At 37.5% G+C, this 13,769-nt stretch overlaps 2 protein-coding genes, 1 non-coding gene and 1 pseudogene across 3 annotated transcripts; all 4 read right to left on the bottom strand.

The window, feature by feature from the left end:
- Nucleotides 1-28: 28 nt before the first annotated feature.
- Nucleotides 29-2,653, bottom strand: LOC123216829 (probable indole-3-acetic acid-amido synthetase GH3.6). Its single transcript, XM_044637414.1, is given in 4 exon segments — nt 29-1,772; nt 1,775-1,935; nt 2,014-2,121; nt 2,203-2,653. Coding segments are annotated over 4 exon segments (1,764 nt in total). The 5' UTR covers nt 2,511-2,653; the 3' UTR covers nt 29-585.
- A 4,371-nt stretch (nt 2,654-7,024) lies between these two features.
- LOC123217634 lies at nt 7,025-9,076 on the bottom strand. Its single transcript, XM_044638722.1, has 4 exons — nt 8,096-9,076; nt 7,700-7,907; nt 7,481-7,610; nt 7,025-7,390 (listed from the first exon to the last, which is right to left on the bottom strand). The coding sequence occupies exons 1-4, from the start codon at nt 9,031-9,033 to the stop codon at nt 7,113-7,115; spliced, it is 1,554 nt and encodes a 517-aa protein (XP_044494657.1). The 5' UTR covers nt 9,034-9,076; the 3' UTR covers nt 7,025-7,112.
- A 669-nt stretch (nt 9,077-9,745) lies between these two features.
- Nucleotides 9,746-9,827, bottom strand: TRNAS-UGA. Its single transcript has one exon. It is a non-coding gene; the product is annotated as a tRNA-Ser (tRNA).
- Nucleotides 9,828-10,005: 178 nt separating this feature from the next.
- On the bottom strand, nt 10,006-13,632 carry LOC123215656 (annotated as a pseudogene).
- Between the last annotated feature and the right edge of the window lie 137 nt (nt 13,633-13,769).

The following is a 13,769-nucleotide window of genomic DNA, read 5'->3' as shown; positions in this document are numbered from 1 at the left end:
GAACATTAAAAAGAAATATATCAGCATGTATACGAGCATAAAAACTATTCTTATGTAAAACTTTTGCATCCTTCGGGACATGAATTAGGAGAATCAGAGAAAATGCAAATATTAAGGAAGACAACATATTCAGGTGGAAGCGTAACCATAGCATTGCACCAGCAATATGGAAATTGGGGCGAAAATATCCATCCACCAACTTCATATTTGTGCCTCCGAACCTTGATTCTCGATCAAAGCTCCTGATTTGTTGACCCTGAAATTGTTTCAGCAAACACTAACAAGCCCAGATGGAACAGAGCAGAAAACACTCGTACAGGTGTGTGCGCTTTTTAATCCCAATTGCACTAATAAACAATTGATGCTGGGTGCACATAGATGATCTGGAAACTCCAGTAAAGTTCTAAAACTGGCAAGATTATACTTTCCAAATCATATTGAAGATTCTTGCCCATTAACCAAACCAAACTTCGGTTATTCGCCATGTATTGCACTATAGAAAAGATGTTAATTTCATTGATCAACTATGGCGGATACATTTTTATCCACAGGAGCAAAACATGCATGATCATTCAGCCCAATCCATTAACCATCTAAAGCATCCAAACACAGAGTCACAAGACAACATCCTTCCATAAATTCAACAATTTCACGATTTCTTATGATCTTAGGTGGTTTATATTGACTAGCTGATGCTCCATTCTCAATGGCTACTAGCAACAACTTATCAAAGCTACCAGGCTTCACAATGGATAGTGATAAAGGGCTTATGGCACCTTTAGTCCTTTGCACCTTATAAATGCTTCCCAGTTCATCCTCAAGCGAGGAACAGCAACTTCTTAGAACTGCAGCTGCCTCTGGTAACTTCTCCTCTTGAAGAAAAATGCACCCTTCTTTAATTTCCAGAAAAATTATTAGCTTCTTTGGGCTTAAATCCAAGTTAATGAAACTTGCAAACTCCCCAATCTCAGCAGCCATAACATTTCTTAGCAACATTTGAAAACTCTCCATGGCAGACATCAAGTCTCTTTCAGTTATTATCTCAAAAGAACTTTTTGGAGCTCTCATCACAAACTCCACTTCTGGAGAAGAATTATAGAAGCCAACAATTTTCACAACATCACCTAAACGGTATCTATAAAATCCTCTATGAGTAGTCACAACCACTTCATACATCTTCCCAACCTCAACTCCAGAAATATCAACAGTTTCTTCATCTATAATGTCACTCTTTTCCAAATCAAATGGAAGAAACTCAAAATAGGCTGCCGTTGGAAGTATAACAAATCGTGTTGTCTCTGGAGATTGAAAAATATCCAAGTTAATACCCACACAACATTCTGAAGCAAAATAATCTCCTCCCAAAACAGGAACATTTCCTGCATAATATTTAACTTTTGAGTAATACTGCCTCATACTTCCAGTTGCAACACACTTAATGTAACGAGCCTTAGGCCATAATTTAGTCACAATCCCGGCCCAGTCACTTTCTCCACAAATTGATCGAATCCTTTCTGATAACTCTGGTTGTGGTCCACCAAGAACCTGAACGACAGAATCCCTCATTGAATTGTCACTAATATCGACACATGGATACCCGTTTTTGAGATCATCACATAACTGCTCCCAATTAGATTCTAAAAAACTAAATGCTTTAATCAAGCCTATGGCATACGGGCTTATAATTCCATCCATAATTTCAGAATTCCTAAGACCACAGAGAAGATGGCAGTACATTTGGTGCTTCACATTTGACCCAAGAATGACTTCCCGGGACTAGAGAAGTAACTAAGTCGAGACCAGCTCTCATTTCTACTTCTATACAGAGGAAAAGAAGAGGCGGCCATAACCTTGAACCCACCTTTCGTTGTTGTTATATTGTCAGAGAAAATGAAACATAGGATCTTATTAACATCATGCTTGGGGGGAAACAACCTACATTAAAGTTCAATTTTTAAATCAATAACAAAATATGATTTTTATATAGGCGAAATTAACATAAATTAGTAGGACCTTCGAAGAATAGCGGCACTGCCTTGGTGAGCTATATGTGAAGCAGCTTTTGAGAGAGCTGAATCAAAATAAGGAATCAATTTCGGCTTCATAGTACTTGTCCCGGAGCTGTCACAATGATCAAACGTCAAAGATGTATATTTTCTTTATTTGGCTCGGTTCAGCAAAGAAGTATTATTATTATTTTACCTGTAAAAGAAGCAAACCAACGGGTCAACGGAGAGGGGAGGCTGATCAGCGTGATGGTGATCAAAGGAACGACTTGCCAATTGATTAATGTGATGAGCGTAATCATCGTAGGAAGATAACGGCACAACCAGCTTGAAAGTTGCTGCGTCGATGGATGTATGATTGGAAGGTGAGAGTGAGAGGCGCGATTGGAGATAAAACACAGGGCTTTGGTGTTGGAGGATTGAGCGAAGAGTTTCCAGCTGGTGCTGATTAGCGTTCTTCGTGGAGTCCTCTAGCTTCTTCAGGATTTCCCCGTCTGTCATCATCTTGGGTGGGCGGTGAGCTTACGGTGGCTTTTGTCGGCGGAGCAGCCAATATAAACATAAACCAAAAGCAGTAAGGAGTTGTTTGTGAGTTTCGTGACCTGAAAGTCAATGATGACAATTTGCTTTTGACAATGGCAGAATACCAGGGGCGGTTTGGTCGGATAATCATTATTACCAAAAGGCCAAAAGACTTATTCCCACCCATGGTATAGTGAATCACATTCCCACCCACCAACTTTCAAAAACCCAACACCCACCCATGGTTTGAAAAACTAACTCCTACCCTCCAAAATTAAGATAAGATTAAAAGCAAAATCATCATTTAACAATAATATTTAACATTTATATCATTTTATCTCTTTAATTTGAAAAACTAACAATTTTGCCCAAAATTAAGTTTTGAAAAGTGATATTTTACCCCCTACCTAGAGTTTCCAATTTTGTCGGTGAATTTTTGGCCAACGATGGCTGATCTCTCTCCCTCCTGATATCGTTTCTCCCTCCGATGTTCAATATTGGATTGATAACGTCTAGATTCAATGAAATCTAAATGAAAAGTTGAAACTCTTCGTCTGGACGATGATAACGGTCCAAAAGAGACCGATCTCCTCATCTGAACCGTTGTCGTCGTCGTCGTCGTCTAGATGAAGAACAAAGATCCAGATGAAGAGTTTCTACTCTTCATATAGATTTTATCGAATCCAGACGTCGTCTATCCAATATTGAACACTAGAGGGAGTGACAACACTAGGAGAGAGAGAGATAGGCCATCATTGATCGAAAATTCGCAGGTGAAATTGGAAACCCTATGTAGGGGGGGAAATATCACTTTTTCAAAACTTAATTTTAGACGAAATTATTAGTTTTTCAAATTAAGGAGGTAAAATGATATAAATGTTAAATAACAATTTTACTCTTAATCTCATCTTAATCTTGGAGGGTAGGTGATAGTTTTCCAAACTATGGGTGAGTGTTTGGGTTTTGAAAGTTGGTGGGTGGGAATTAGGAGTTCACTATACCTTGGGTGGGAACAACTCTTTTGGCCTCACCAAAATTGAAAAATAATGGGTTGTCTGAATTCTGAAACGATGCTTAAGATTTATTTTATTATTAAATATTAAATTAAATCTAATATGTGAAAACAAGTTGAAAGTAAATTGAAAAGAAATGACATGAAAAAACTGAAAAAATCACAACGTTTGGGTTGAAGTAAGGCCAAATGACTATTTCCCACCCAAGGTTTAGCGTTTTCTCAAATGTACCCCCTTTAACTATGGAAACACCAAACACCCACCCATGGCCGGTTAGATTTAACCAAACCCTAACGCCTAAAAATTTTATCTCCTTTTGCCCCCCTAAACTTTAAAAGCTAAAATTTTCCCCCAGCCTAAGTTTTAAAAAATAGCAATTTCACCCTAGGGTTTGGTTTTGAAATTTCCGGCGACCGTTCCGGCTCCGTTGCCGACTGTCTCTCCCTCCCGAAGCAGCCTCTCCTTCCGGCGAATGGTTTCCTCCCATTTGGAGGCTCGATCGGAGTCGGAAACGGGAAGAGGGACGAAGAACTTCGTCGGGGAAGACGAAGTTCTTCGTCTCCCCAGACGAAGACGAAGCCGTCGTCTTCGTCTGGGAAGACGATCGTCCTCCCACTGGGACGACGATCGTCTTCCCAGACGAAGACGACGGCTTCGTCTTCGCCTGGGGAGACGAAGAACTTCGTCTTCCCCGACGAAGTTCTTCATCCCTCTTCCCGTTTCCGACGTCGATCGAGCCTCCAAATGGGAGGAAACCATTCGCCGGAAGGAGAGGCTGCTTCGGGAGGGAGAGACCGTCGGCAACGGAGCTGGAACGGTCGTCGGAGATTTCAAAACCAAACCCTAGGGTGAAACTGCGATTTTTTAAAACTTAGGCTGGGGGAAAATTTTAGTTTTTAAAGTTTAGGGGGGCAAAATAGATTCTATTTTAGTTTATTTTTAATATTATAGCAAAAATGACGATTTTACCCCTACCACTGTTAGGGTTTGGTTAAATCTAACCGGTCATGGGTGGGTGTTTGGTGTTTCCATAGTTAAAGGGGGGACATTTGAGAAAACGCTAAACCTTGGGTGGGAACTAGTCGTTTGGCCTTGAAGTAACCCAAAACCCAAAGGCCTAAATCTTTTGTTTAGGCAGCATCTCGATCTCACAACAATATTTATATGTCACAATAAGATGCTATCTCGAACTTCTAGATCTCCTATATTTTTTTATCTTAAGTATGATTAATATGTAGATAATGATAAAAAGACGATGATCATAAAAGTGATAGGAGATAGTGGTAATAATATAGGTGATGCAATTTTGTCAATAATAAAAGTATAATAATAGTGTTAACAAGTGATGGTGGTTGTTATAGTACAGAGTGATGAATAATAACTTTGTTTTTAAAATAAGTGTATTTTTGTTTTAACAGTAAAGTGTTTAGAATTTCCATTTTAAATGATTAAAAGAAAATTTTGTATTCATTTCGGCCCCTAGTTAAGCCTAAACTAGCATTATACGTAGATATGATAATTTGACCAGTAAAATTAGGTCTTTGGTTCATTTTTCTTGAATAAGGAGAAAATTATCCAATAAAGATATATATAACTAAAATTCCTGTATTTGAGAAAGAAACAGATACAAAGATAAATAGATCTTGATCTATCTTCTCTCTTATCTATTGAAATACCTCTTAAAAGTTTTAAATTATCACTACTATATTTTGATTTCTAATAAATATTTAATTATTTTTTTAATATAATAAAAAATAAAAAGTGTGAGAAATTTTTCATATAAGGTTAAGTTACAAAGGAGAAGAGAAGAGAAGAGAAATTTTGTTCGTATAGAGATTTTTTATCATCTTTATATCGAGAATAGAGAATTATTTTATCTACGGAAACGGAGATGATGGTTAAAGTATTCAATCCCTTCCGACCTCCTTGCCATATCTAATCATTGGTAGATACTGGACAGCCCAGCAAACAAAATCAAACCTGATATGGTTATAGTATGAATGGTTAATAATTAATTTATTTTTCCACAATTTCTTCTTTAAATCAATTATGATATATAATAATATTACTACTGCTTCACTTCAAAGGGCAGACAAACACATGATATTCAGTATTTTATTTTATTTAAGTGATTATTATTTAGATTTTAGATTACAATTAGATATAAAAAGACTGTTTAATTTTTTTACTTCCTTAGCGTTGATTTTGTTTGTTTCATGTTAATATCTTAAGAAATTTTGGAGAAACCAAAAATCCATTTTAACTATGTGTTCCCCCAAGAAATCCAGTTCCTGCACCTCAAAGAACCGACTGCCTGAGCAGCCACCTGAGACTTGCTGGAATGATACCTCAACATATGGAGAAGGCATTGATGAATCACATACCGCTGAAACCAAAAGCATTCTTGGAAAAACCGTAGCGGCTAGTGGAGTCGACAACATTCTTGGACGAACCCTTGCTGCTACAGAAATGATCACTGTTAGAGAACTCAGACCTCGAGGAACTGCCAAAGGAAGTACGGACTGGTACAAGATGTGTACTGAAACCCTAGGGTCCGAGAGCTTGGATGATGTCACTGATCTCTCATCCTTGAGCATGTCGATATCGACTGTATCGGCTTCGTCAAGAATGTGCCGGCAGAAGATGAGAGCGAATACGGACTTGAAAGATTTCCCGCCATTTTTGTCTACACTGAAAAGTAACGGACGGCCAAGATTCAGTTACGAGAAAGAAAGGAGCGACGGACGGTTGACAATGACTATGACTATGGTCGCAAACGATACTCCGGAGATTGTCCGTCGTGTTGACGTTGGTGGGGAATTGGAGCTGAATGTGTTGGCAAGACGTGATGAAGAAGATATGGATCAAGATTAGGAGGAGGAGAATAATAGGTAGTTATGAGTTAGTATTTTGGAATTTTCTTCTAACTGAAGTTGGCGGGAAAAATGGTGGAGAAGCTGTTAAAGTTAGAGAAGGAGAGGTTAATTTTAGGTTGAAGCGAATAAACAAAATTTTGACTAAATTTGAGAGCCTGTTGGGACAAAAATGGTGGATTAAAATTGATATGCTTTGTCATTCTCGTAATGTTAGCCATATTAGCCCATGACAAAATAAATCCAAGACAGACTTAAAATCTTTTAAGTCGTGTCTCTATAAGATTTTAACTAATTGATTTTGAAATTTAAAAAATTGAAAATTTGCCATTTTATCAAATCTTGGGTGGAAAACAGTCATTTGGGCTGTGTTTTTAATTTGTAAGTATCAGTTATAACTATGTTTTTTTGGCCATAAATAAATAATGGTTGACTGCATATAGGATGATCAATTAGGTTTCAATAAAATATTTTCAATATTCATTTTGTAAATTGTAATTATATTAAATCTTGAACCGGCCGGAAAAATTCAATCATTGTCCCCAGACGACTTTATTGTTTGACAAATCCTACAGAGACCGAGTTGATGGCGACTGGAACGCTGTATAAATGAACAAACAACCAGCAAGTTTTCGACTTTCAAAGCATAAAATAGAAGGAAACAGGTCCTAAAATGATCAAATGAAATAGTCAAGTTGTTATGATCTCTCTTGTGTGTTGTGTGTTTTCTGTATTCCTTTTGATGGAGAAGAACTTGTAATCTTCACAACTTCTTGTTTAGGTCGACCTAATTTTTGGCTGACCTTTCTTTGATCAATGCTGTCTACTTTAACTATATCCACTTTCACTATGTGATGATCTGAAGTTCCCTTCGAAGAAAAGACTGAGTACGATCCTGGAACAAATTTGTATGGGGAATTCGGTGACCCCAATATGTAATCTACCCTTGTTCCATACTTGCAGGTCCCCTGCACACCTGCATCAAAATCAACAATTCACTGCTTCTTTCTGGGAAGAATTTATTAGAACATTTCATGTGAAAACATATAAAGACACTGTTCTATACTTTGGCCTTTGGCGATCATGACTACTGGCTCGCATTCTCCAGCAAAGTCTTTAGCATCAGTGTATTGTTTACTCTTCAGAAATTTTATTACTTCAACCTTTGGTGTTGGCTTTCCCATCTCCTCATAGTACTATAAAATTTAGAACAACTTAAAAAAAAATGTGATTACATTGTCGCTAACATGAATAATTTTAATGAAATCTACTAATTTATATTTACCTTGACAATATCTGCCCACCTCTCTGAAGAGTAATCTGTTTTATCAAGGGAATTTAGACCTCCGACTAAGATGTGAGGAGCTTCATTTGATTGGATTATGGCTTTAATCTGCTTCATCCGCCAGTTTTCATCAAGATGATCAAGGTGGGTGCAATGGAAGTTCACTTCTCCTGCCTGGGGAACATCAATCGTGGCCTTAAGAACGTTTCTATGTCCAGAAGAGCACATCAGAGTTAAATCCTAAATTATATCCATCATGAACTATAAGTTGCTATGATGTGGTTTGTATTTGCTAAAAGGGGAAATCTATTGTTTATGGGATAATAAAAACTTGGATTAAAACAAAAAACCAAACCAATGATTAATCAAGAACTCGATAATCGATCGCTCACTCACCTGAAATCAGTATCATCAAAGATCTTCTGCACTCTCCAACGCTTGATGGGCCATCTTGACAGCACAGCGTTACCGTACTCAGGTGCCCAACTCTCTGCAAAAACATAATTCATCCCCAAAGCAGCAGCCAAATCAGACAAAGGTTTCATGGCGTTCTCTTCCTCAGCCTTCACGTCTTGCAAAGCCAATATATCGGTATCAAGTTCTCTCAAGATTTCAACAACTGTCCTGCTTCTTCGATAACTCTCTGCATCACCGTTTGCCACGTTTGTAGCAAAATTCACAGCTGATCTTGATCTCAATGGACCTTTGCCCTTTAAAATTCTACTTGTACTAGTGCTTGAAGAATCTGAGACTTCATTCTTGTCTTCTGTAAAACTCAGTTGCCGGCTACGCAGCAAGGAAATCTCATTGTCAGGTAAATTTATAGATACCCTTAACTTTGATTTAGAAAACTTCTGTTGCTTAGAAAGATTTTCATGCGAGGGAGATCTTTTCAGAATACTCTTTGGACGATCATTCATTGACTTTGCACTTAAATTGACTTCGACAGACGGTCTACCTTTAGTGAACATAGACTCTTCATTTTCACCATCAAATTTTGAACACTTGTCCGATTTAGGCACGGCAGGTGCCATAGAGAAGAAAGCAGCGTTGAAAGTAGCTATCCGTATCGTCCTTCCGGATTTGAAACCACCCGTTTGACCATTCGGATGAACGGCAGCTGACCCATCTGCAACAGGTTCATTTTTTGAGTCAAATTGTGTTTTTGAATCGGTTTTTTGGAAATTTTTTATGACAGCATTGGAGTCAGAGCGGAAAAGCACCGGCCACCGGAGACGGTTGTAGAGGCGCTTGATTCTTTTGTTGAGGATTTTAAGCATTGTGGATAAGCTAATGGAGAAAAGAATGGGTTTTCGGCTTGTTAATGGTGGCATGAGAAGCCGGGAACAAGTTGCAGAGTTGATCTTCTCATTAATCTCCAAGGTCCAGACAGCAGGTCCAGCCAAGCCCACTGTCTGTACTTTTTGTACCCTTTTTAATTAATTCATATTCTATTAATTATTAATATTAATTAATCTGAGGGCGACAGCTCTTCCTAAAGTTGACATAATTGTATCCTCTTATTGTTTAGTTTCAATATTAAATGGGATTTTATAAAGTTAGCCGGATGAAGAAAGATGCCAAAAAATGCAGTACCGTGAGGTTTTGCCTAAAATCTAGTCGAATTGTCTAACATAATATATATGAAAATTTTAAATTTTTATATCATATATTAATTATTATATAGTATAATATAATATTTTTTAAAAATAATTAGAAAATATATTTATTATTTTAAAAAATATCATAAATATTTTTAAAATTTTAAAATTTTTATATACACTTTTATTATGTTATTATTTTCTTTAAAGAAATATATCTATATAAATAATATATATCATATCATAAAATATGTTTGTTATATTATATTAATTTAATATAACTCATATTATCTATATTTTTTATTTATATTATATGATAAAATATAGATAATTACATAAAACTAACCATAATAAATAATTAGTAATATCATCAAAGAGATTGTTAAAAAAGATTACGGGGGGAAATAGTGAAAAAAGATTCTAGGGATCATTAAACAACAAGTTTCGTCGACAGCAGGGTTCGAACCTGCGCGGGCGAAGCCCAACAGATTTCAAGTCTGTCTCCTTAACCACTCGGACATATCGACCTTGGTGGTTGGAGACCAATTTATTTTATCATTTTTAATATGATAAACAGCATCACAGTGGTGCCCTTTCGCCCTCCTGGAGCTTATGATCAAATTGGTACAGATTCTACCAATGAAGGAAATTCATAGGCTGACCAATGGAACAAACAATTTTCCAGGATTAGAGTCGTGAATAAAGTGATACCAAATATGAACTTTGCATAATATATAAAGCATTAACTTACTCTTTACAAAAACAAAAAACTATGACTATTTTGTTTCTTCCTTTTCTCTTTTCTAGAATAAACTTTCTAAACTGTTTCAAGTACCTAAAACTCAAACAAAAAGATAGTAACTTGAACTTCAACATGTATCCATTTACAACATTCAAGTTGCTGCTGTTTCAACCCAGCACCCCTTTCAGCAACATGGTGTGTGGCACTATGGCCTAGCAAAACACACACTAATGCGCCTCTGGATTGAGGTCCTACAAGAAGGACAATATTTCACGCCTTCTTTCTCATGGAGTTCATTGCATTTTGGACAGAGAACCTGATGAGCACATGGCAGGAAAACCACAGACTTCTCCTCTGCTAGACACATGACACACTCCTGTTCCTGTTTTAAACCTCTGGTTGCAACATTTTTGAGAAACTTTGTGTCTCCCATTGAGAAACCAGGAATTTGGTTTCCCATCATGGCTGGGGTTGCACTCTTGCCACCAGGCAGGAAGCAACCAAACCCTCCGTCCATACTTCCTTGAAGGGCTGCTATTTTTGAAGAGTCTGACTTATATTTCAAAAGAGATATCTGCCCTCAAGCTTTTTTATATCAACAGTATATTTCTTCAACTCTTTTTCTGCTTTCAGCTTCATCATTTCCTCATTTGCTTTTTTGGCAGCTTCAAGCTATTCTTGCTCCCTCCTTATGGAAGCAGCCTGAGCACAAAGTTTTTCCTTTGCCATCCTTTCTTCTTTCAATCTAGCCTGCAATTTTATTATTGTTTCCAGTAAGCAAGTAACAGAACATAGACATTGGTATCCTATAATACCACGATGTTTTATTCAAACGAAGAAAACTCCTGAAGTAACATGTTTCATTCAATGGTTGCAAATACAGTCTGATTATATAGTATGGCTTAAATAAGCTTTGCTGGGGACTGAATAGGGATGAAATCCAACTGTTCAGTTCAATCTCCAGCTCCTGCACCTGAGGAACTAGCTTCAAGAGTAGTTCTTCCTTCTCATCCCATGGGACGTACTTCCCCAAAGATTCATCAAAAGGAATTCCAGCATAGAAGTCAGGCATCATGGGAGACAGAAATAGGCAGGATTCAGCTTTTGTAGCAGGATGTGTTTCTGAAGAAAATGATGCTGCATGCTCAATATTTGATGCCGTTAATGCAGATCTAGTGTGCTTTGTAGGAATTGCTGAAGAGCTATCAGGCACAGGAAAAGCAAGTGGAGTACTGGTAGAAGCACAATGGTTTCCATCAGCTGAAGAAGCTATAGCTCCTGGTTCTGTACTATTCTTTGAGGCACCACTTTTTGATTGTACAGCAGGAAAATCAATTAGAGGTTTTACTCTTTTCTCCACAACAAAACCACCAATTGTAGAAAGCTTGCCTGATTTGAAGGTTCCTTTCCCATAAGCCTTGTATGTTTTCTCGGTGTGTCCATGGAAGGACTTTTGCCGAAGGGTCGCTAATTCCGTCTTGAACCTCCTCTTTTGACCAGTTCCTGATCTTTCTTCAGACGCAAGTGTTAGGGTCATATTCTGAACACGTTCCCCAAGCAAACTCAAAGATTTTTCCACACTTTGTGCCACCATAACTAGACTGTCTCTCCTTTTAGTTCTGGGTTTAGGTGAATTCAGACTTCCAAATTTGAGAGTTTGTGCAGGAAAACTTTGAGCAATGGGATTGGAAGGCTTTGGAATATTTGATTTTTTGGCGTTTGGAGGAATGGTCACAGAACTTTGCGCTTCTGATCCTAATGGGGAACAAGTAGAGCAAGAGGATCTTTCTCCTAAGGCTTCTTTACCATCAAGAAAATTTAACAGATCATCTTCCGCTGTACAGGCTTGTGAAATGTTTAAGTCACACATTAACAACCACCACATTGCTTCCACAATGGATAAGGATGGCTTCACCACCTTAAGCACATTTATCATTTCCAGCATGGTGCAGTCCACCAATTGCTTCAAATCTTCAAACACTTCATCCCTTGAAGCATAAACTCCCTTCCCATTCTTTAAAACAACCAAAGCATCATCAACCACATTTGACACAAGGTCTTACCCCCACAGTAAAGTCCATGCCTTGAAATGGATTTCTCAGCATCCTCCTCACTATAGCCACACTCAACAATCCACATAATTGCGTCCCTAAAAAGTATGAACAAACCTGCAGACAGCAGTTCCTCGAGTGCACACACAATGGGATCATCCCAATCGACAGATTCACACTCTTCCCCTCTAGCTACTTCCTTAGATCGACTGGACTTTGTTCCCAATGACACAAGGTTGCTTGATGGGTTCTGGGATTTCTTTGAGGATTGTTCATACCATGGGAATTCGGTCAAGGACGAGTGAAGGTTAATCAGGTTCTTCACAGAAGGATCGAATAATTTTCTCTTGTTCTTACTTCCTTTATCTTGGGATGACAGAGAAGATAACCCGACTTCACTTCCCCCATCAGCCATTTTATCCTTTTCACAAACAAAAGGGAATCCCTCAAATTCTGTACTAGTTGCTCCTCTACCAACAAACCCTGCATAAATAAGCAGATCATCAAAAAGAAAACAATGACCCCCAAAAGAACAAAAAAAAAAAAAAAACCAACAGCAAAAATATAGAGATAACTCAACAACAGAAGGCATCTTATGCACTGGAACTGATGAATAAAATAACCAGATAACTCAAGCAAGAAAATAAAACAAGTTGATTCTGTGGTAGAATTTCATAATTTCTTCATTTAACAATCAAGGGTTATTAAATCATCACATTCTCCCGCAAACAATCTTGATAATTGGACAGCATCATAACGAAATAGCACAAGAAAATGAAACGAAAAATCATACCTTTGTCACTTGAAGAGCAGAAATGAGCTAAGAAACCTGTATCCTGTATCCTGAATCACAAACACTCAGTATGATCAAAACCAAACCCACTTGGATATCAAACACCTACTTGGCTATTCAAGCAAATCTCTCATACAATAATACATAACCATAGATACCCAAACCCACATCAGAAAATAACACAGAGACTCGCTAAAACCCAAAAGCACCTCAGATGAAGCAAAAATACCCAAAAACCAGAAACCAAAACGTACAGGTAAAGAAGCAAACTTACCTAAAGAGGGTCGATACACACGAGAAAATACTTTGTATTCATTAGACTGATGAGAAGAAACCATTTAGTACGTTATTAATGAGTAGAAAGTTACTGTAATTTGTCTCCATTGCGGTTGGTGTGGCTGCATTTTGCGTTTGCAAGAAGAGCTGCTGCCGCTTCACTGCCGAGTGTGGACTTGTTTTTGTTTTGTGCTAGTGTGTCACTGTAGTGTTTGTGGGATTGAGGATTGCTTTGCATTTGGTTCGTCTGGTTCATACTGCCTTGTTTTCCTCGCCCAGATTACGCATTCATATCGATTAATCAAATGAATCCCACCAATTTCAAACTAGAACAATATCAATATTGTTCTAGTTTAAATTGCAGTAAACATATTCAATTTAATTAAGAAAAAATCATACAAGCAAAAAGAAGTTCTTAACAGTTTGCTCGAGCTTTGTAAGTTCTGTTCGAAGCGATAAACTGGGGGAACCTTCGGCTGCCTATTTTTATACATAATTAAATTACAAAATAAATTAGAGTAATTAATTAAAATATTCTGTTTTTGAGTCTATTCAGAATTACTAGACACTTCTCCCTAAACTTAAATAAACCCTAGCTGCACCTTTT

This window comes from Mangifera indica, chromosome 5 (genome assembly GCF_011075055.1).
Source record: "Mangifera indica cultivar Alphonso chromosome 5, CATAS_Mindica_2.1, whole genome shotgun sequence".
NCBI lineage: Eukaryota > Viridiplantae > Streptophyta > Magnoliopsida > Sapindales > Anacardiaceae > Mangifera > Mangifera indica.
Note: the sequence above shows the minus strand (reverse complement) of the source record. Positions and strands in the feature narration are given on the sequence as shown.

Bases quoted from the DNA above. Each gene is read 5' to 3' on its own strand.
- LOC123217634 (XM_044638722.1), bottom strand. From the start codon at position 9,033: ATGCCACCATTAACAAGCCGAAAACCCATTCTTTTCTCCATTAGCTTA. The intron at 7,908-8,095 runs GTGAGTGAGCGA...TTCTGGACATAG, and splicing joins TTTGATGATACTGATTTCAG to AAACGTTCTTAAGGCCACGA. The intron at 7,391-7,480 runs GTATAGAACAGT...ATTTTGATGCAG, and splicing joins CATGATCGCCAAAGGCCAAA to GTGTGCAGGGGACCTGCAAG.